This window comes from Acipenser ruthenus, chromosome 5, assembly GCF_902713425.1.
Source record: "Acipenser ruthenus chromosome 5, fAciRut3.2 maternal haplotype, whole genome shotgun sequence".
NCBI classification, from domain to species: Eukaryota; Metazoa; Chordata; class Actinopteri; order Acipenseriformes; family Acipenseridae; genus Acipenser; species Acipenser ruthenus.
Genome location: NC_081193.1, coordinates 53,359,954 through 53,384,225, shown reverse-complemented (window position 1 = coordinate 53,384,225; position 24,272 = coordinate 53,359,954). Strand labels below are relative to the sequence as shown.

General features: G+C 37.0%; 1 protein-coding gene across 1 annotated transcript; it reads right to left on the bottom strand.

Annotated features, from left to right (window-relative positions):
• Positions 1-1,315: 1,315 nt before the first annotated feature.
• On the bottom strand, positions 1,316-23,891 carry rpl7l1 (ribosomal protein L7-like 1). The gene is made up of 6 exons (XM_034003760.3): positions 23,785-23,891; positions 22,865-22,973; positions 21,329-21,492; positions 18,094-18,231; positions 13,196-13,305; positions 1,316-1,813 (listed from the first exon to the last, which is right to left on the bottom strand). Exons 1-6 carry the CDS (start codon positions 23,796-23,798, stop codon positions 1,605-1,607), a joined length of 744 nt encoding a protein of 247 aa, XP_033859651.1. The 5' UTR covers positions 23,799-23,891; the 3' UTR covers positions 1,316-1,604.
• Positions 23,892-24,272: the final 381 nt, after the last annotated feature.

The following is a 24,272-nucleotide window of genomic DNA, read 5'->3' as shown; positions in this document are numbered from 1 at the left end:
CAATGTTTAATACCAACATTTGCCCCACGTTGGCCTAATATCAGACAGTACATTGGCTCAATGTTAAATACCAACACTTATCCAATGTTGGTTAATCTTTATGCTAACATTGGCCTAACAACATTAACTCAATGTTAAATCCTATGTAGGTTAAGCTTCTTAATTAACATATTTACCAGTAGTTTAATGGAGGTCCCTAGTCGGTTTTTCTCCTGAAAATGCAGAGAAAAGCTTTCAATGGCCGAGAGAAGCTCATAACATGGACAAAGAAAATCGTGGACATTTGCCAAGCTTTTTGAGATGTTATAGCAATAAAATAATGACTTGGGTAGCATTATTGAGGAGTTTGGTGATAAATCAAGTGATCAGGAGATGATTTATCAGTATGCACTACTATGAAGAGATATGTGATAAATACAGTGAACAAGGCGTGGGGCAGGGCTGAAGATGTAGTACTGAGTGTCTTTTAAACCTGTTTTGCTGTGAATAAAATTACTTTTAAACAGTGTGTAAAATAAACAGCTAGTGTGAAAATAAATTAGACCCGACGTGCCTGACAGGCGCTGAATAAATGGGCCGCAAAGGGTTAAACCAAAAAAGGAAGTGAAAAGGTTACTGTACCAAGCTGAAAAAAGATTGTGTACTCAATAAAATCTTTTGCCAGTCAAATCATAGAGTGCCTAAATAACGTTGAGTCTCACATATATTTTTGTCTGTTCCATCTTCTTTAGTACCCGCAACATTTTTAGAGGAGTTCAATGATTTAATTGCGCAGCAGATTCCCTAGTTAGATTATGAGCTGATAACACCTCTTCAGCCAAAAAAGCAAGCATGATAATGATGTTACACTAACGAAAAACAGTAATGTAGCGTGAGTTTTGCACTAAAGCAGGGTCAGCTGTTTATTTCTCAAACTGACCGGAAAGGTGAAAACCGAATGCATAGAAATACTTGCGACTAATTAGGAAGTGTACTGCTGATAAATAAATCAATATTTCAGGGAATTAAATGTACTGCAGCTTACTTGACTTCAGTAAAAATAACTGCCATTCACTACATTTAGCTCTCAGATTGTGCTACTGCTGTGGTGTATTTAATATCCTTGGCGCTATGCGCATAATGAGATCAGTGCCCCCTACTACCTTGCAAGTACCACTTACCTTAAAACTAATTATATCCACTCAATCTTTCCTACACTGAAAAGATGTGGTCTGTAATGTGGAAAGTCTTGAATAAGGGAATAAATCAAAGTTTCACTGCGTAAGCACTTGCCATAATATACTTGTTCAAAAAACATACCCTTCTGACCTAGTAATTTTTGTATTATAAATTTGACATTTATTTTCATACAGTAGAAAGAGCAATACTGTTCAATATCAAACACTGTGCATGACAAAAATCATTCAAAGTACACATTCAAATGATTTGGAAATGTGTTAAATGGGCCAAACACTAGGCATTTTTTTCAGCTATAGATTACATCTAAGAGTCATTGTCCATTTCTCAAAATCCAAGATGGCGCATGTAATCTTGCCCCTCAGGGAAGCTGTTATCCAAGCTAGTGAGATTTTGAAGTGATTATTCAGATCATCTGCCTTCCCTCCTCAGTTGAGCTGCCTGATGATCCTGTTAATGTCTTCGCCCCTGGGCCCTGGCTCTCCAATATCCCGCAGGAACCCTGCCTTGTCTCGTGCTGCGTGCCGAGCCACTGACAGGGGGAAGGGCCACAGGAAGTTGTTGGCTACAGGAAAGCGTTTCCCCACAGAGTGGATCTCGTGGATTAGATCCTCTAAGCAGATTATTCCATGCTTCCCTGCAAGAGAGAAATCTGGGATATTAACATATTCCATAATAGAGGAAGGGGAGGTACAGCAAATATGTAAAAACTAATGATGAGATTGTAAAGAACCTGGATCACCCAGTGGTTACTGTCTGTAAATCATCCAGAATACAACTGTAGTTCAAACTGCACAACAAATCAGGGTTTGTACTATGAAAAATATCCTTTGAAAGAAGTTGTAGCACCAACTAAACCATTTGGGTAACTAGGACTTTCTTTTTTCATTTAACATTTGACCTAATGGTGCTTGATCTAAACACTGGCCAGTTAGCAGGGTCCTTGGCTCCTTACTAATATAGTACAAAGTAGAATTTGTAATGAGGTGAGCGTCATCTAACTGTATTATCATTCTTGGCCCCAAAAGACTTGGTGATCTTATAAAACTACACAACCTAAATAAAATCCCATACAATAAAATTCACAGTATGAAAAACTAAATTAATTTTTTTTTTTTTTTATGTTTAAACTCTAAAAGAAGTGGTCAGACATTTAATATGCTAGACATATAACCAGTCAGGTGACAATTTTCACCAAATGCATACTTTTTTTGATGTATTAGTTTTAGTAATTTATTATATGGAGTAGTCTGTTGTGTATCGGACTGTGTTGGTGCCAAAGTAAAGGCTGCACCCCACCAGATGGGATGCGACAAAATTAACAGAACCTATACTTTTGATTAGTATCTTTCACACCACAGGCGATGAGACAGGTGATGCGGGAGCGACACGGAGCAACGCAAAATATATAGGATGTATGGATATATTGACATGTGTTGAAATACCGTCAGAGAAGATTCATAATTTCAACATCATGTTGACGAATATGTACCAGACTTGATCACAGGTATTGTCAATAGCAATTTTTAACAGTTGTATAAATCTAGGAGTTTTCAGACCTGTCACATCACCTCTGGTATGTATGGTCATGTCGCTGCGAAAGTATCTCGCCAAATAAAAGAATCGCATCGCGTCTGGTGCGTGGCAGCCTTAATGGTGGATATTATAAAAATGGAAGGGGTTTAGGGTTTTATGTTTGCAGAACTCTAAAGTCAATACATATGAAACCTGTCGTATTAATCATACTAATATCGTAATATTATATAAATCTCACAAAACATAATTCTTTGGATTGTACAATTCACATTGATATACAATAAAATCCAAATGTAATCTGTTTGTTTTTAAGACAAGTGGCCACTGCATTTCCAGACTTGGCTTTGAAAAGCTGCGATTACCACAGACGACTCGTGAACCCCACTCCCCAATCTTCCCATAGGCAGAAGGCTTTTTTCACTTGAAACTGTTTGATTTTGGACCGAACGGCCATTTAATGTTTGGTACAATTTTTGTTTGTATGTTGGAACTACTGCCCTAAAGTAAAGGACCTCCGAGACACACTTCAAAACAGGTAGTACAGGCATCTCTTTTTAACAATTTAATTTAAAGCTTGTGTGAATACGTTAAATTATTTAGGAATACTTGACCATATACAATGAACTACACAAGGCGGCAAACATATTAATTACTTAATATATTACTTTATTGTGTGTTAGATTGGCATTTGAAAATAGGACTTCATGTTTGGGATGTTTATGTACAATAGAGGACAGTGCTGTTGGATTCAAGTACTCTGAAATTGTAATGCTCAAGAGCTTGATCATGTTCATCTTATTTATTTAAAAAAAAAAAAAGTATATATATTTTAATAACCACATCATTTTGGGCAAAGTTCATATATAAAAAAACGAAACAAAAAAAAAACAAAATGGAAGAGGTTCCTGTTTTTAAATGTTTTATAAAATGAACCTTTAAGAAACAAACTTCTAAAAACATTACTCCATTTGAATATTTATATACAGCGATCCCGCTTTATAAGGCAGCCCTTTATACTACGTAACAGGTTACAAGGCCATTATACTAACACTAGTAGTCTTGTTATAAAGGCATAACAAAAATAGCACGGTGTCTTAACTATGGCTCCCAACTACAGAGTTATAAAGGGGGAGCACTGTAGTTCTATCTCCACTGACAACTTTAATTACAACCATTGTTTGATTGAAGAGGACATTTAAATATATAGTTGTGTACGTGTTTATTTATTTATTTTAAACTGTGTAGTTAAGTCTTTGCGGTGTTAAAATGGTATTTGCTTATTTAGGGTTTTTTTTGCTTAGAAAATACTAGCCAGGGCTGTCAGTATACATCAGAATGTAATATAAAGAGTGTGTGTGTGTGTGTGTATGTAGATATGGTTTAACCTTTTGCTTATGGCACGCTATGATTTCAATCGATGCAGAAACACAGATGATTGACAGCTTTTTTTATTATTATTCATGAACCACAGACTACCTATCACAACACAAGGAGGCTTTTCAGTGAGTATACACCAATGAAATGTAACCTGAAAGTGCAGAAAGTAGCTGAAGTAATCTGAACATGTGGAGTGTGGAGACAGACAACTGAGGAGCGAGTTGCCCAAAGAAAGAAGATTGAAAGTTATGAAGATGCTGAAGGATTGTTTCTTGAACATGCTGGGGATATGGATCCAGCAGAAAATGTTCTTGATGTGTGGAGTAGTGGTTAGGGCTCTGGACTCTTGACCGGAGGGTTGTGGGTTCAATCCCCAGTGGGGGACACTGCTGTTGTACCCTTGAGCAAGGTACTTTACCTAGATTGCTCCAGTAAAAACCCAACTGTATAAATGGGGAATTGTATGTAAAATAATGTGATATCTGTATAATGTGAAATAATGTATAATGTGATATCTTGTAACAATTGTAAGTCGCCCTGGCTAAGGGCGTCTGCTAAGAAATAAATAATAATAATAATAATAATAATAACTAAAACTACAGAGGAATCGTCCGACGAAGACACGCCTTCTACTTGGAGTTCTTTGATGTGCAGCGCATCAAGGTAGGTTTTGTAACAGTAAAAAAAAAAAAAGAACCAATGTATGTGCACACACACACAGTACACCCTCGCTATAACTGGAACCTATATTGATCGTTTGGGAAAAAAAAAGAAAAGTGTGACGCAGGCATCTCTCTGTCCTAGATAAAAGTTGTCAAAAAGCACTTTGTTTTTTGGCTTGTTCAGCAACCATGCCGCAAAGCAAAACTGATTAAAATAACTTTTAATGTCGGGTTGATTTGGAATAAAAGATCAGTTTGGGATTGTTGCATTTTGGATTAAGATTTGGTGCATTTTGAAACAATTCATGTCAGATTGGCTGTGTGGTCCAGTGGTTAAAGAAAAGGGCTTGTAACCAGAAGGTCCCCGGTTCAAATCCCACCTCAACCACTGACTCATTGTGTGACCCTGAGCAAGTCACTAAACCTCCTTGTGCTCCGTCTTTCGGGCGAGACGTAGTAGTAGTAACTGACTCTGCAGCTGATGCATAGTTCACACCCCCTAGTCTCTGTAAGTCGCCTTGGATAAAGGCGTCTGCTAAATAAACAAATAATTGATCTTCAATTCGGGATTTTGCTTTTTGTACTGTGTTTTAATTCTTTAACAAATAGGATAAAGCAAAGGCAGAATACTGCATATATGAGACGAACAGGTACATGTAATTCTACTTTTATTCACAATCTCATCTCATTAACTTGATCCAACAGTTTATCATTCATTTTGGTTGTCCTTTCGCTATAACAAACCCCTCGATATAACGAACAAAAAAGTCTTGCACCCCAACAGCAACCACCAAGAAAAGGTGTTAAAACCAAGCCTCGCCCAGGACAACTGGATGCTGTTAGAGACTGGAAAATGCTGCCAGATGTTGGTCAACGGCTTATTTTTCCACCTGAGATTGCCACCACTAACCATCGACCAGATATTGTCTTGTGGTCTGGATCAGCATGCCTTGTTCACCTGGTAGACTTAATAGTGCCATGGGAGGATGCTGTAGATGAGGTGTACGAGAGGAAGAAACTGCGGTATGCTCAACTAGCCACTGAAGCAGAACAGCGAGGATGGAGAGTCTGGGTTTACCCAGTGGAGGTGGGTTGTCGAGAATTTGTGGCACACTCTACAACCCGGTTTCTCAGAGACGTCAGATTCAGTGGCCAAGAGTTGCGTCGCACAGTGAAGAACTTATCTGAAGCAGCAGAGAGGAGCAGCAACTGGCTGTGGTTGAGACGGAAAGATTCTGGTTGGGGATCTCAAGCACAATAGCAAAGAAAGAAACGCTGACATACGGGTAAGTAAGCTGGGCTGAGTCGAGTGGGGGACAGAGGGAGGTGATGCTGGAACGCCAGAATCACCGCTGAGCCCTCTTGAGGTGTCGTGGGCTAGTCGACAAAACACCGAGGATGGAAATTGCCCACTTGAAGATCCCAGTGATGTACCCTACTTAGCTCAATGCAGACGGTTGTGATGCTGATGCGCTGGGGAGACCGCACTGTGGTTGATCCCCGGAGCCAGCATCGCAGCTGTTGTGTGTGCTGATGTGCTGGGGAGACAATATAACGAACAAAAGGCTTGCACCCCAACAGGTTTGTTATAGCGAGGGTATATATATTATATATATACATATATATATATATATACACACACACACACACAGTGCCGTGAAAAAGTATTTGCCCCGTCTGATTTTCTGCATTTTTGCACATTTTTCACATTGTATTTGGTCAGATTTTTTTTATGTGTTGTAGTAGTATACAGAGGGAGTCAGAGAAAAAATGACACCAAAGTTTGGTGCTTCTCTCATTTGTTTGGCGTGCAGGGTAATCAAACATGCAATCTTCAGGTATGAAAAAGTTATTGCCCCCCCTAGTTAACTCAACCCAATTAAAGGGATAATTGGGGTCAGCTGTTTGAGTACTTTGGTTAACAACCAGGCCTGACTTGGGCCAGCCCTGCCCAATATAAATCTGACTAACTTTGGCCCTTACCATCAGAGTGAAGTTATCAGCACACAAGTTTTAGAAGCACATCATGCCACGAACAAATGAAATTCCTGAAGACCTCCAGAAAAAAGTTGTTGATGCCTATCAGTCTGGAAAGGGTTACAAAGCCATTTCTAAGGCTCTGGGGCTCCACCGAACCACAGTCAGAGCCATATTGTCCAAATGGAGAAAGTTTGGGACAGCAGTGAATCTTCCCAGGAGTGGCCGTCCTGCCAAAATCTCTCCAAGAGCAAGGCGTAAAATCGTCCAGGAAGTCACAAAGAACCCTAGAACAACATCCAGGGATCTGCAGGCCTCTCTTGCCTCGGCTAAGGTTAGTGTTCATGACTCCACCATCAGAAAGACACTGGGGAAAAATTGGATTCATGGCAGAGAAGCAAGGCGGAAACCATTGCTCACTAAGAAGAACATGAATGCTTGTCTCAAGTTTGCCAAAAAGCACCTGGATGATCCTCAAGAGTTCTGGAACAATGTTCTATGGACAGATGAGTCAAAAGTGGAACTTTTTGGCCGACATGGGCCCCGTTATGTCTGGCGAAAACCAAACACTGCATTCCACAGCAAGAACCTCATGCCAACGGTCAAGCATGGTGGTGGTAGTGTCATGGTTTGGGGATGCTTTGCTGCATCAGGACCTGGACACCTTGCCATCATTGAAGGAACCAAGAATTCTGCTCTGTATCAGAGAATTATACAGAAGAATGTCAGGCCATTTGTTCATGAGCTGAAGCTGAAGTGCAGCTGGGTCATGCAGCAAGACAATGATCCGAAACACACAAGCAAGTCTACATCAGAATGGTTGAAGAACAAGAAATGTAAAGTTTTGGAATGGCCTAATCAAAGTCCAGACCTAAACCCCATTGAGATGTTGTGGCAGGACCTGAAACGAGCAGTTCATTCTCAAACCCACAAATGTCACTGAGTTGAAGCAGTTCTGCATGGAGGAGTGGGCCAAAATTCCTCCATGGCGCTGTGAGAGACTAATCAATAACCACAGGAAGCGTTTGGTTGCAGTTATTGCTGCTAAAGGTGGCGTAACCAGTTAGAGTCTAAGGGCTCGATTACTTTTTCACACGGCGGCATTGGGTGTCGCAAACTTTCTTTAATAAATAAATGGAATATGTATCAAATGTTTGTGTTATTTGTTCACTCAGGGTCCCTTTATCTAATATTAGGTTTTGGTTGAAGATCTGATAACATTCAGTGTCCAAAATATGCAGAAATGCAGAAAATCAGACAAGGGGCAAATACTTTCACGGCACTGTGTGTGTGTGTGTGTGTATGTATATATATATTCTCGTCCTTTGCAACAGACTTTTTCATGCAGTATTGTACATATTAGTAGGGAAACTATTTATTTATTTATTTATTTTTTAAATTGTTTTTCTCAAATAATAATATCCCAAACATTTCTGGTTATAGTCAGTGGAGTTCCTGCAGCCGACATGGGGTTTTTATTTACATGCAGCTATACATTTTTTTCATACTACTATATACTTGCATAACAAGTTCACATACTTGCTAAAACTTTTGATCCAGTATTTTGGATATTGTGGTCAACAATACATAGTATTTCTTGCATTTTTTCCCCTGGCATCGAAGCAGTTTATTTTTTTTTCTTCGCATTAGGATTTATAGCACAATGCTGTCTTTTTGTTTTATTTGGTAGATTGAATGTGTGTTGTAGTCGTAACCAACAATTCACCAAGCTATTTACAAAAGTTTTATCGTGACATCTTAGTAGGGACATTTTTTTTTTCTCTAATACAACTTTCTGGTCCTGGTCATTTGAAAAAATGGACAGTTTCAGTGGAAATTTCCTGCAGCTACAGTAACAGAGTTTATGCTTATACTGTATGTTAAATGATAGCAATGTTATGCCCTTTATTGGTAATAGGTTATGTATTTGTAGGATTAGGTGGGTCACATAGTATTAATACTTTGTTATTTACATTCCTTGCTAGTTTTTCACATGATGACGCTTTCTGTGCCTGAGCAGATACCATTTAGACCTCTTCATCCCGTCAGTTCTGCCATGTGGATCAATGGCAAACGAAAGATATTTCGTCATGCTTTTAATCACCAGTGCAGTACTCAAAGATCTGCGAGTACACCAATGCATATGCATGGCATCACATCGTTATGGTGATGCACATGAAGCATGGGTCGATGTGGCAGTGGAAGACACACACACACACACACGGATATATATGGGTGTAACTCCATTGCCACGTGTCTCCAAATAGTGGAGCACAGAACCTCTATAAACGTGCTCTTGGCACATGCTTGCATGTACAGAAAGTGCTTCTAGGCATTCTTTGCAATGCTTCATATAGTGCATCCAGATGAAGAGGAGTGCAGTGACAGATTGCATAAGTTGAGTTACCTGCTGGATCACATGAAGACCACATGCCAAGCACTTCACCAACCAAAGAGGAACCTGTCTATTGACGAGCAGATGGTGAAGTCCATGGGAAGATCTGGGAAAAGGCAGTAAATCCGGGACAAACCAACACATTGGGGCTTCAAGCTATGGGTGATGGCCTGCTCCAACATGGGCTACACTTATGACTTTAATATGTACACTGGAAGTAAAGAGGGACGTACATATGTTACAATCACTGGTGAACCAAGGTTACTATCTTTGGTTTGACAATTACTACACATCCACATCTCTTCTAGCTGAACTGAGAGAATGTGGATTTTTGGTTTGGAGGACTTGTCCCAACAGGAGAGTTTCCAAGATTCTTGAAGGACAACAAACATGGGACAAGAAGGCAACACATGGAGATATGAGGTGGCATCGTACTGAAGGAGGAAACATCCTGGCCACGCAGTGTAAGGATACCCGCACTATCACAATCCTTTCCACATTGCACAAGGCAAGAGATGCTGTCACAATTCAGAGACATGTCAAGAATAGGAAATGGGCTGTCAAAGATGTTAAGCAACCACCGGCAACACGCGATTATAAACAGAACATGGGGGTGTTGACAACGTGCGTATAAAGTCCTTGAAGTGGTGTTACACTTTGCTCTTTCATTTTATCGATACTGCATTAATGAACAGCTACATTTTATTTCAACAGTGGCAAGCCAAAAACCCACCAAATAAAAATGTTATGAGAATTTCCAGATATGCACAGCTGGAATTCAGAGGAACTGGCATGTCAGCTGGGGGGCATTGAAAGAGGCTGATGTGCCACTGTATGCCCCTCGTCTCAACCTGGACAGACCAACACCACCATCTTTGTCCTTCCATGCGGACCATATTCCTGAGCTTGCTGAACTGAGAAGAAACCATTACCTGTGCTACAAAAATGACCAAAACAGAAGTCCACTTGTAACTGTTTCAAAGTGTGGCACACGATAGGTGACAAATATAGGGATGACCTACAGTAGTGCTTTGGCAACACCTGCATTGCCTCTTGACTATTTATATGTTCATATTTGTTGTTCACGTTATTTATTGAAAACAAAAAATCTTTCATTTATTAATATTTATTTATTTATTTTTTATTTATTTATTTTTGGCATTTTTTTTATATATGAACATTTGTATTCCTTTCATTTGAAAATAAAATCAAGTAATGTTGTATTGTTTGGTTTCCTAGTTTTCATGTATTTTTTCTTCTAAATAGTACACTTCAAAATCTTTTTTTGGGGGGGGGGCGGAGAGAGAGAAACACAAATAACACAGGTAAAAACATTTTCTCTAAGTATTTGTTTAAATGGTCTGCGCAGGCTCCACAAACTGATTTTGCCTTTTTTTTTTTTTTTTTTTTGAGTAGCACTCTTTCACGCAGACATCTCGGGGGGAGGGGGGGGGTCCGGGGGATTTCCCACAGAATTGTTTTAGGGTATAAAGCAGCTAAATGCTACACTCTGGTGAGTTTTGAGTATGAATTTTTCAGTACAAAAAATTAATGATTAGCTATGATTGTTTCAGTTTAAATTTAATTGTGTTCACCTTAGTATAGATGAAACCTTTTTAATTTATACCAACTGAAAATTATTTCAAGTACAGAAAATAGCCATTTTTGTAGTATGTTTGTATTTTACTTACTGTCAAAACATAACACATTGAAATGTATAAGCTTCTAAAAACAGAGAAACAAAGCACTTTTAAAAAAGGGAAAAAAAACTTGTAAATAGTCACTGAGTCAGCACCAAATGTAATAGCTATCCACAAAGTGAGTTGTTTGGAACAGAAAGGAATCCAACAGGTCAAACTGCACTTCCAGATCTTGAAATGTTTAGCTTTATAGGTGGCTGACTTGGCTTTCCTTAGCAAGGTGTCACTAAAGGTTTGCAGACCTGCCAAACTTGACTTTTTTTTTTCTTTTTCTTTTTTGAATAACACTCTTTCACGCGGACATCTCAGGGGGTCCGGGGGGCTTCCCCCCAGAATTGTTTTAGGGTATAAAAACAGCTAAATGCTACACTGATGAGTTTTGAGTATGAATTTTCCAGTAAAAAAAAATGATTAGCTATGATTGTTTCAGTTTAAATTTAATTGTGTTTACCTTAGTATAGATGAAACCTTTTTAATTTATACCAACTGAAAATTATTTCAAGTACAGAAAATAGCCATTTTTGTAGTATGTTTGTATTTTACTTACTGTCAAAACATAACAAATTGAAATGTATAAGCTTCTAAAACAGAGAAACAAAGCACTTTCAAAAAAGGGAAAAAAACGTGTAAATAGTCACTGAGTCAGCACCAAATGTAATAGCTATCCACAAAGTGAGTTGTTTGGAACAGAAAGGAATCCAACAGGTCAAACTGCACTTTCAGATCTTCAATGTTTAGCTTCATAAGTGGCTGACTTGGCTTTCCTGAGCAAGGTCTCACTAAAGGTTTGTGTAAGACACACTTAGCATGTCTGTGCTCAGGATGGCTCTGTGTTGGGTTTTGTTATTGGTCACCAAGCTGAACACTCTTTCACAGTCAACATTACTGTGGAAGACGACCAAAATGCCTAGCGCGGTAACATTACAGTAATGCCCGATTCTTTTGTTCTGGACAGAAATATAAAGTTTCCTTCTACAGGATTCCTGCTGATCCAGACAGGAGGGTAAAATGGATTTCAGCGATTAAAAGAGAATAAAAAAAAGAAAAAGACTGGACCCATTCGTTTGTAGTGAGCGCTTCATAAAAAGTTAATATCAGTAAGCATATATTGGTAGTTCTGATATTACGTTATTATTATTGGTTGTGTGGCCTTTTTTTTCATAAATATTTAGCTATACAGTTAAACAGGATTACATTTATGCGGGTTGATTATTCCCAGTCCTTACATAAAAAAAATATTTTACCATTAACAAAATCCATAATGTTACATTAATGATCTTACTGAACAATAAAAAAATCACAAACCAGCCGTTTATGGCTTGTTTAAAGCACAATGAAACTGCATTTATCTACAATGTAATTGTACGCTACTTGCAAAGTAAACAGAAGCTTTACGTACCTTAACCACATTAACAATGTTAATGCAGTGCTCATTTTTATAAAATCGAATTTTACTGACATCCCTGTATGGTAACAGGCGTTTGTAAAAAAACGGGACAGAGCCAAAAACAGAATATTAAAACTTAAATATTGTACTATATTATTAATAAATGTTTGCCATTCTCGTAAAATCCTCATTCAGCTGTATTTTCTTTTTTTCTTTTCATGCCATGCAGTTATATAAACCGAGCACATTTTTTTTTTTTTTTTTTTTTTTTTTTTTAAACGCAAGTGGGTTTTTTCCCCCCAGACAAAAATGAATGCATAACTAATGCATTAATTAAAAAACAAAGGTACCGTAGCCAGTTTGAAATAAATCATTTCCTCACAAAGTCACAGTACTTCACACTCTCTCCAGTGTGTCCGAAACTGGCAGTTGAAACACAAGCGAGTCAGCTCAACAAAGCCCGATAGGCTACAGTAGAATGTCTGTGACTATACAAAGAAACTGGGTGGTAGGAATTTGTCAGTCAACCCACGATAACTGTTTGGTTGGATCGTCAACTAAACTCAAAAGCCGATTGGTTATTCTATCACGTAACTAAACTCAAAACCTGATTGGTTAATCTATCTTGCTTGCCCTGACGTTAGATGCAACACTTTCTCCAACTACAGGCAACATCATAGACGATGAGCGAAATATGGATTACGTATTATTGCGTATCATCTCTGATAAAAGCGTACCTGCGTATTACCAACTCAAAATGCGTAGCGGATACGCAAACTGCGTAGAGGTTAGTAGGTCTGCAATTGTGCAGCTTTCATACCCTCTACATTTTTTTCAAAGTAACTGGGAAATGGGGGTAAAATGGCAATGTATGTAACAAAATGTGTGCTTTTTAAAGATATACCATTGCTGACACTGCATAGCATTTAAACGTTCATAAAAATGTACTAAAATGCACATCCCTATTAATCCGTTCTCTCCTTACCCATGTGCTGCTCAATGAGTGTGTTATCAGTCAGAGGGACTCTCCTCTTGTCAATTTTTGCCTGTCCTCTCTTCAGGATCAGCTCTCGAACAGACTTCAGATTTGGATAACTGTGGGGCGACAAAAAGATACATATACTAAGTACAGTGCATATTTGAAATGTTCATTTTGAAAGAGTTCATACATCTTTTGAAAAAACACATTTCCAGACTTATTTACAAAATTCCATGATTTCCGCACACAATTCTTGACAAGAGTAATTTAAAATACTGATTGTTTTTCTTTGCCGTTCTAAACAAGACATTGAACAAAATACTCTCAAAACTCACATTGTTCAAAGGGGAATTCAAATTAATTAAAAAGGGAAATCAGGGAATCGGGGAAACTGCAACCCTTATTCAGCATTATTATTGGTTGTAAAGCGTACAGCACTGTTTTAAAACAAACATTTCTTTCTTTTTGTGTTTAATGTAAAAATGTAAAATATGCTCGTTTTGAGTAAATGATTTGTTTTATTAAAGCAACACCAGTGTGAATGATGATGCAGTAAAAAATATTATATTATATATATTATATATATATACATTGTTATGCAAGAGCGCCTTTTCTTTTGCCATTCCCCCCTAAAATTTTGGAATCCCCCTCCATTGGCTGCAGCATAGGGGGGAATCCCCCCAGCGTACATTTTTATTCCAATCATTTGGAAACCACTCAAGTTATTCCCACCAGCCTTCTGGTCAGAATCGCCCAAATGCCTCCGCTTGTTTTGCAGAAAAGAGCACAGCTGTGCTTGAGCTCTCGATCGATTAAGTACAGTACTTTCTTCCAAAAGCATAAAAAAACACATCCTCCATGTCGCTACACAAAACCTCATGATCAGCATGTAATAATGGCCCAAGTTCTGTAGTGTGTTTAAACAGGAGGTGTACTCACTTCAGTAATGAAAGGTGTGTGTGTGTACAGTAAACAACCGCAGCGAGTGCCGTTTGTAAATATGGTTGTCGAGACAACTGCAGTGTGTGTGTACGTAGCCTTAGTGTTACAAGATTTTAGCCTCTTCTTTTAACTAAAACCATACAATATTGTACTCCTAGGTTAGTGTACTTTCCTTTATCCTATTTCCCAGACTAGTTGAAAACTGTTTTTTTACTCTACTGGTTGCTCGGTTTCACTTCCTTAACCCTTTGCGGACTGTGAGAATTCTAATATTTTGAGGGCCGACTGAGATGACTTAACTTTAGAGCATGTATCAGACCAAATATCTACTTAAAGTATACAGTATGATAAATTTCTAAAAAGCTGTTACTCTGCAGATTACTAAATAATGATTTAATTATAGGATCAAGTATATACACACTGACCCAGTTCCAATGTGACACAAAAGTTTAAAAAAATCCACTTAAATGAATTCTTCTTTAGAAATGTCCTCTTAAGTGTGATTTATTGATCTCTTATTTAAAATATGTAGTTACCAGTGGTAGCCACACAGCACAGGAACTAGAATCTGAAGATTGTTTTAATATCATGTACGGTCTTGATTTTATACAAAATAGTTTGAGAGGTGTGCGTTTTTACCTTTTTAAGAAGTGATTGGCAGGGTTTTAGCTTATTTAGGGCTCCTGATTTTCCATTCTTGGGATTGGCAAATTCCGTTTTTCAAAATGACCAATTCCGTTTTTACCAATTTATTAAGAATTAACGTAATTTGAACATAAATAACATTTTTACATTAATCTATTGAAATCATTTTTTTTTGTTGTATTCAAGTCCGAGATAATGCAGTTTTCAGGAAAAATATTTCTTAAAGCAGTACACAAGTAACAATGTACTGTAGGTCAGTCAACAAATAAAAGGTGTTTTATTTTGCTGGCATTACAATATACAGACTAGTCAAAACGAGGGGCATTATTACAAAAATATACAATTTAAAACAAATTACAAATTAAATACAATGTTCAGGACACTTCTCTCTCCCCCATCTGTAGTTTAATCTGCAAAAAATGCAGACTGGTTTATGCTGTTCTTGCTGATATCTGCTTGCATGTGTTTCTCATATACCCTGGACAGATAGAGTTGCCTTAGTTAGAGCAGGGCTCTTCAACTAGTGTTTTTTTTTTTTTTTTTTTTTTTTTAATTTAAGGGGGCCAGTTTAGAAAAAAAGGTTTGGAGTAGGCAGGCCAGAGTATTTTACTCTGCACATTTAAGCAATAATAAATATTACATAACTTAATGTTCATATATTGAACAAGACTTGCACATTTTGAATAGTACTTTAATAATAGAACAGTGTGAGAATTTAAGAGATTATCATTACAAACATTTTAAAATGTATGTGGCATATTAATAGTATAATATACAAAGAGATCAGCGCTTCTACTTTTGAGCTTCTAACTACTGTGCCCTCTGGATACGTATTTCCAAAAGCTCCTTGTTTGGTTTCAAAATGCCTTTTCATATTGTATTCCTTAATTACTGACACACATTCATTGCACAATAAACACACTGGCTTTGCATTCGGTACAGTTGGTAAAATAAATAAGTATTTATTTGTCCACTTATTGTTGAATCTACAATTTTCACAATTTTCTTACTACAGTAGTTACCATGATATAGCAACAGGAGTAAAGAAACTAAAAATCACTCTGGAGTACGTAGTCTTATTAAGGAGTTAACAACAAATTAGAAATAATAAAAGTTATAAAACTAAAGGTTTCACCTCAACCACCGTGTGGTTTCCTTGTGTTGAGCGGGTGACGGAGTAACGGATTTGCGATAACTAAATAAATGAATACATAAAATCAATTAAGTTTTTTACCCCCCCGGTGGGGTTGACAATCGTTTAGGTACTTTTCACTTTTCTGTATATACAACTCCAAAATTATTCCACAGAACAGAACTCACAAAACAGCTAGTTGCTTTTTTAAACAACTCAACTCACACAGAACACAGGCAGCGCCGCAGCAGAGACAGACAGTCCATCAGCGTAATGCCCACAAAACCACCTGTTTTCTCGTTATCCAATGATCCAAATAAACACACAAACGTTTTATACAAGTGTCATCGCTGGGCTTCTGGGTAGTGTAGTTTTCAAAGCAATCCATTATTCTCTATAGGAGAATAACAGAGGTAAAAGACTGCGTGTTATATACATATATTCCCAAAATGCCAATTCCGTTCCCAATGCCTAATTTTGTGATTCCGTCCGTGATCGTGGAAAATCAGTAACCCTACTTCTGAGAGTTCATGTATATATCCATTTAAAGCATAGAGTGTGATACCTTTTTGTCTGTAGAACCTGGATATACCAAGGGTTACACTCTGATATTAAGTAAAATCTAGAAAGCAAAACAAAAGTAGAAAAAACATGCACTTTTAATTGCTTTAAAAATATTTTTAAACGATAACACGATAAAAACACCACCCGCCCCGATACAAAAAAAATGAAATTGGTTTATAGCCGGAAAAATATGGAAATGGTTAATCAATTCACTTTGACTTTACCCTTTTCCAATTAAAAAATAAAACCTACTACAAAAACAATAATAAATACATTTCCCAGTGCTGCGGGCAATGTCCCATCTTCCTAACTTGACTATCATTGATTCATTCTGAATACTTTTAACCCACCCCAACTACTGAGCGACAGCACATTCCTACATTTCTACGAGATTACACTCAGGAATGGAGGCTTGTTAGCAGGATTTAAAGCTGTACTAGTTACAGTACAGAGGATTTAAAAAAGAATTGTGGTGAAATGTAAAAAAATGCCTACACACAAAACCCCAGAAGAATGTGGCTGTGACCATAGGAAAGAAGGTACAACTTAAGTGTGCAAGTACTGTTGAGTTACTATACATATTTTGACAGAAAAAAAAACCTTCAAGCATTTTGGAAAGTAACCAAAAACACTAATTTCATACAGTATATCAAACTTAAGCCCCGAAAATAAAGATTTGAAAACTCGAAAATAGCTCAAAATAAGCACAAAAAAGTACAATTAATAAACACCAAAAAAAGAAGTCCTATTCATAACAAATATCGTCTGTATACTTATGTACATACATGTTAGAATATGAATAATGTCTGAGCAAAAACAAAAACAAAAATCAGATCAACAACTTATTTCAAAAAAATACTTAGTGCCCTTTGTTCATAAAATATTTTAAAAACACGTTTGATATAAAAAATTACTACTACATTATAATAACTAATTAATAGCTATACGAGTAATATACTACATTGGACCAAATTCATAAATGGCAAAATGAAAAAGGAACCAATAATGTAAAATAAACAAAAATAAAATAAAGGGTAACACTAACAGCAAAGTCTGATGCAATATCGTAAGCGTAACACATTATCCTACACTAAACAATTGGACAATGTACTATCCTTATACACGAGTCTATTTAACCAAGGCTTATTTCACATAACTAACATCTACTGAAAACCAAACGTTCATCTACTTCAGAATCTTCATATCAGTGTGAGGAAGTTCGTAATTCAGCAGATATTTCTCTGGCATTCATTCCATCAACATTTTCTATAAAAACGGCTTCTACCGTATTTCTTTTTGATCAGTAAGCGTTCCGAGTCTTGCAGAAACCCCTCTGGTAAAGAACTGCGCTTTGATGCCGTGGTCTACGGTAATCTTGAGTAACACTGCAACCATAGATACTGAAATGTTGCACTGCGTCCAAAAACTCAGGTCTATTGGTTAGCGGCTTTAGTGAAATACATTTTGATTGGTTTGTTATGCCTGAAGTTTGTCACACAGATATTTCACTACAGTAAATGTTTTGTTTGTTTATAAACATTTTGGGCGATTTAGTATGCGGTCAGGTAATTTTTCGTGTCTGCCCCCTCACCAACCCCCCCCCCCGATCCCTCACACTCACCCCCAGGCCACATAGGGCTCAACAGCCTGCAGCATGCGAAGGGATGTCTTGTTCAGTTTGACGAAGCAGCCGCTGAAGATCTTTCTCAGTCTCAGCATCTGGATGACCTTGCGCACCTTGGGGCTGATCCCTTTGATCCTATACAAACATTCAACAACATTAGTAACAATATCACAAACTGAAGTGTGTGTGTGTATATATTATATATATATTATATAAATATATAATATTATATATATATATATATATATATATTATATATACATATTATATTATATTATAAATAACAAAAAAGATGCAGTGTTGTCAGACCTCGAATAATGCAAAGAAAATAAGTTCATATTCATTTTTAAACAACACATAACTAATGTTTTAACTTAGGAAGAGTTCAGAAATCATGTGCCAAGACACATGAAAGCTGTGCTTGAAAATCAGGGTTATTCCCCCAAATATTGATTTCTGAACTCTTCCTAAGTTAAAACATTAGTATTGTGTTGTTTAAAAATGAATATGAACTTGTTTTCTTTGCATTATTCGAGGTCTGACAACACTGCATCTTTTTTGTTATTTTGACCAGGTGTCATTTTCTGCAAATAAATGCTCTAAATGACAATATTTTTATTTGGAATTTGGGAGAAATGTTGTCAGTAGTTTATAGAATAAAACAAAAATGTTAATTTTACCCAAACACATACCTATAAATAGTACAACCAGAGAAACTGATAATTTTGCAGTGGTCTCTTAATTTTTTCCAGAGCTGTGTAATTAATATATATATATATATATATATATATATATATATAAAAATAAAATATTGTTATCAATAGATCAAATACTACTGGTTTCACAGGGGTGAACAATCACCACTTGATCACATGAAGAGGGTCTCAGCAGCCTATTTGGAATTCTATTCCAGGATCCTGGCACCATCTTCCATTTTAATCCAAAATATACAGAGCCTCTGAGATTTGAATCCACAACACACTGGATCTAACCACACAAGGAACAGTCTTATATGGAAGAGCTAAACCCCAAAAACGTATATAAATAAAACACTGACAACATGCTAAATTACTGATTGGAACAAATGCAAATTTGGCAGAAAGGCTTTATTTACAGTTGCAGACAAAAGTATTGGCACACTACACTTGCACAATAATTCCAGGTAACAGATTAAGGACAAGCTTTTACTAGACTAAGCTTTTTAATAAACAAAATACACAATTTCTAGTAAACTTAACAAATCTTTATCAAAAAACAAATACTTCAGTTAAAAATATTCGTTGGTGACAAAGTATTTTTACCCCTGCTTTACATAAGAACATAAGAAAGATTACAAAAGACAGGAGGCCATTTGGCCCATCTTGATCATTTGGTTGTTAGTAGCTTATTGATCCCAGAATCTCATCAAGCAGCTTCTTGAAGGATCCCAGGGTATCAGCTTCAACAACATTACTGGGGAGTTGGTTCCAGACTCCCACAATCCTCTGTGTAAAAACGTGCCTCCTACTTTCTAGTCTGAATGCCCATTTATCAAATCTCCATTTGTGACCCCTGGTCCTTGTTTCTTTTTTCAGGTCGAAGAAGTCCCCTGGGTCGACACTGTCTATACCTTTCAGAATTTTGAATGCTTGAATCAGATCACCGCGTAGTCGTCTTTGTTCGAGACTGAACTGATTCAATTCTTTTAGCCTGTCTGCATACGACATATCTTAAACCAGGAATAATTCTGGTTGCTCTTCTTTGCACTCTTTCTAGAGCATATCCTATATCCTTTTTGTAGCGAGGTGACCAGAACTGAACATAATATTTTAGATGAGGTCTTACTAATGCATTGTAAAGTTTTAACATTACTTCCCTTGATTTAAATTCAAGTTTTCACTACATATCATCTGGGCATTTTGTTGGCCTTTTTTATAACTTTCCCACATTGTTTAGGATGAAGACATTTGGGTAAACATAAACTCTTAGATCTTTTTCATAGATTTCTCTTTCAATTTCAGCATCTCCCATACCAGTATTTATAATGCACATTTTTATTGCCTGCATGCAGTGCCTTACACTTCTCTATTAAAATGTCATTTGCCATTTGTTCTGAATCCTGTCTAGAGCATTTTGAATGACCTTTGCCACTCCTCCTATATTTGTGTTGTCTGCAAATTTAACAAGTTTGCTTACTATACCAGAAGTCACTAATGTAGATTAGAAACAGCAGAGGACCTAATACTGATCCCTCTGGTACACCACTGGTTACCTCGCTCCATTTTGAGGTATCTCCTCTAATCAGTACTTTGTTTTCTTCATGTCAACCACGCCCTAATCCATGTGCATGCATTTCCTTGAATCCCTACTGTGTTCTGTTTCAGAATTAATCTTTTATGCAGGACTTAATCAAAAGCTTTCTGGAAACCTGAATAAACCGTGTCATATGCTCTGCAATTACCCATTGTCGATGTTGCAACCTCAAAAAAAAAATCAATCAGGTTAGTTAGACACAATGTTAAACTAAAAGAAATTTGTATTTTGGTCTCATTAATTAATGGCTAATGTTCACTAAATGGGGCAGCAGTGTGGAGTAGTGGTTAGGGCTCTGGACTCTTGACTGGAGGGTCGTGGGTTCAATCCCTGATGGGGTACACTGCTGTTGTACTCTTGAGCAAGGTACTTTACCTAGATTGCTCCAGTAAAAAACCCAACTGTATAAATGGGTAATTGTATGTAAAAAAAGAATGTGATATATAAATAATGTGATATCTTGTAACAATTGTAAGTCGCCCTGGATAAGGACGTCTGCTAAGAAATAAATAATAAATAAATAATAAATGCTTGTATTTAACGTTTTCTTGAATTACCTTGTAATAAAGTGTAGGGTGTCGATACTTCTGTCTGCGACTATACCTACCCATTAACAATCTAGAAATAATACATCTAGTGGGGAACCATGAATTACACAAATAGACATACGCTGTCCAAGAATTTCTTAATGTAACGGCATGCAAAGTTCATGAAACACGCAGGTGACGGTTCCTAAGCCATGTATTCATCACAAACCAGGTTTCATGAATAAGCAGTGCTAATGAATACCCAAGTTCCATCACAATTGGATGACCAGCTTTCCAGATGTATTGTCTTTTTTCCTTTTAACCAAAGAACAGTGAGAGACCTAGTGGCCTTGTCATGGGTTTAAGCTTTCCGTCATTTCAAAATAAATAGCACATTATTTGTTAGCGCTTACTGTCGTATTCTGATGGCAAATACCAGCTTTGGTTTGATGGGCAGTATCTCCTGGTTTGGTCTGTGTGCTGCTCGGTTCAGTCGAGTTTCATCTCTGTGTTTCCGCCGGCTCTCCCAAAGGAAGTTCTCCAAGCGCTTAAACTGGAGTGGTTTTCCTCGTTGAAGCTAAAGATAAGAAACAGACACAATGTTTGAAGAAAGTGCAGGACAGGGTCAGCTAAGGCCAAATATTTTGCATCACCCTATAGAATGAACTAATTTTGCTTCATAAAGTCGAATGAAACCTGCTGAATATTGTTAGGTTAACATATTGAATTACATACCGCCTTGTAGCTTTCCATATACTTTAGGAAAAAAATGACAAATATTGAAAAATGTGACATTTTAAAAGCCAACATGAAATACTGTACTACTATTAAGGCTTCCGATAGACTTTTGCAATATCATTTTGTAGTTTCATGGTGTTAAATAAGATCTAAATTATGTTGAAACAGTTTTATTTTATTATGTCTCAATCCTAAAATTATATGTGATGCAAATCTTTTGGCCATAGTTGTACATTGTAACATAAAGGGCCATCTTCAGTCAACTTAAATATTAGAAAACATAAATTCATGTAATAAACACTGCAAATGTGGATACATTTGTATACTGAGCATCAAAAGAAACATATCCCTTATATTTGGATAAAATTCACAGTGATCGAAAAATGACAAACTCTGTTTTAGAGCAGGTGCAGTGACTTTTTATTTGCCGATTAACAACTTGACATCATGAAGATGCTGCAAAATGATCTGTCGATTTGGGCAGGTGTTGTGACTCTTGGTCTCCAAGTCCAGCCTCCAACATGCCGATTGCAAGAAGGCACTGCTCTCTTGACCGATATATTGTTTTTTTTTTCTGTGATTTCCTTTATTGCTGTAATTCAAGCTTGCAATTCAACAGCTGAAGTCACTCCATATCCAGTGTCCAATCAACTGTCTCACTAATTAGGTGATTAAGTGCATATGCTTCATAGTCACTCAAGCGTGTCATGGTCAAGGATGAAGGATCCAGTGATTAAAAAAGAAACCAAAAACATTTTGTCAATGTCCATCATTTATATACCTTATTTTTTTCAAAAATAAATGTGTTAAGTTTTTTTTGATGCTTGGTATATTTAGATTGTGTTTAATGATCCACATGCATGTATTTTCCTCAAACCCTTTTTTGGGGGGCCAAGCAGGCTAGAATGCAAAACAGTAGAATGCAAAATGCAGGAAAAACACCAGCATCCTTCAAATTGGTAAATATGTTTTGTTGTAGTTTTCCCCCACAGCAGCACTGCAAAGTCACTGATCCATATGTGTAGTGAAATACTTGACATTTATTTTACCTATTGAAGAATTTCATGGCATGTTATAAAGTTTTACTACTAAAACACAAACATGTTTGTCAAATACATTTCAAGAAATTTTTGAATGAATGCCAGGACCATTACTCGTTAATGAACATTATTGGTACAGAGAGCCCAGGTGTTAACATGTTAGGCAATTACCTTTTTCTTTTCTTGTAGTGCCTGCTTGGCCTGATTGGCCTTAATGGCCTGGTAGGCTTTCCTCTTCTTGAGGAGGTTCTCTGGGACCAAATTGATCTTCTTCTTTACTCTGGGGAGGGGAAGAGTATGTAATTAAATACACTTTTTGTGAAACACTGAGAAAAAAAAGAAACGCGTTATCCAAGCCCATTACATTACATGGCTTTGACAGAAGACCACCTATAACCTACAGGTCATGTTTAAACTGGCGTCGATATACACAGTAACGATCTGTGTCTTCCAAAACAGAGGCATGAATGACCACTCAAGAATGCATTTGTCCAATGTTGTAGGCCTAATTGTTTCTCATGTGTACTGAACTATCACACATTCTGCTTTGTTAATTTAGACCTCTCACTGCAGTCACTACAGAGCGTAATGTTAGAAAACATAAACACAACTATAGCCTCAATGCTAGTCAATAATACTTACTAGCACCACATATGAGCTTCTTACTACCAAACGCACCACTAGACAAACTAGTAAATTAAGCAACTCCTTCGGTTTGTATGTACATTTTAAAATCCTGTTGATTTACATTATTACACATTTCTTATCTATACGGTACTACATGCAAAACACCATCTACAACCGTGAATACACATCAATGTCACCACAAATGTAAGTGTTTCTATTACTAAAGCTGTCTGTACAGTACGCAGGGAGACGGCTGCAGATCTCCCCATGTTAACTGTTACAGCATGGGAGACATAAAAGCTACCAAGCCCGTTCGCTGTGAAAAAAGTGTTTCCTTTAATAAATATAAATATGAAAATATCACTCTGTCGCACTAATACCACGGTTTATTGTTAACTCTCCAAATATTAAACATTATGCTGAGGATGGAGTTTGATTAAAACGTAACTTTATATCACACTTACTGTGGTTCAGCCATCTTTAAAATACTACCAGTCGCTTACAGATGACGATTGACGACTGCACCACACACACGTGGCTGCGTTCACGTTACTCCTAAAAAGTCTGCGCCTGACGTCACGGTCTGCGTAGCCAGAGCTAGGACAGCTTTGGGAGGTTTCCCATCACAGTCGACTGAGCAAACAGGGAGACCGACTTGATTGATTTTCTGATTGCAGAAGACTAAGTGTTTTTTTTTTTTTTTTCACTGTTCCCATACAGCTCCATCATAACTAGACTGGTAAATAAATTATGCAAAGACTTATTTCAGTAACCCCAAGACCACATTTTATTATTAATTTGTTTAAGCAATTAAAGTTATGTACATCAGTTTTATATGGAGAATAGTCCATGCCAAACTTATAAATAAATAAATACATACAGGAATAAATAAATACATGTTGAAATAAATAAATAAATGAATAAATAAATGAATGAATAAATAAATGTTGAA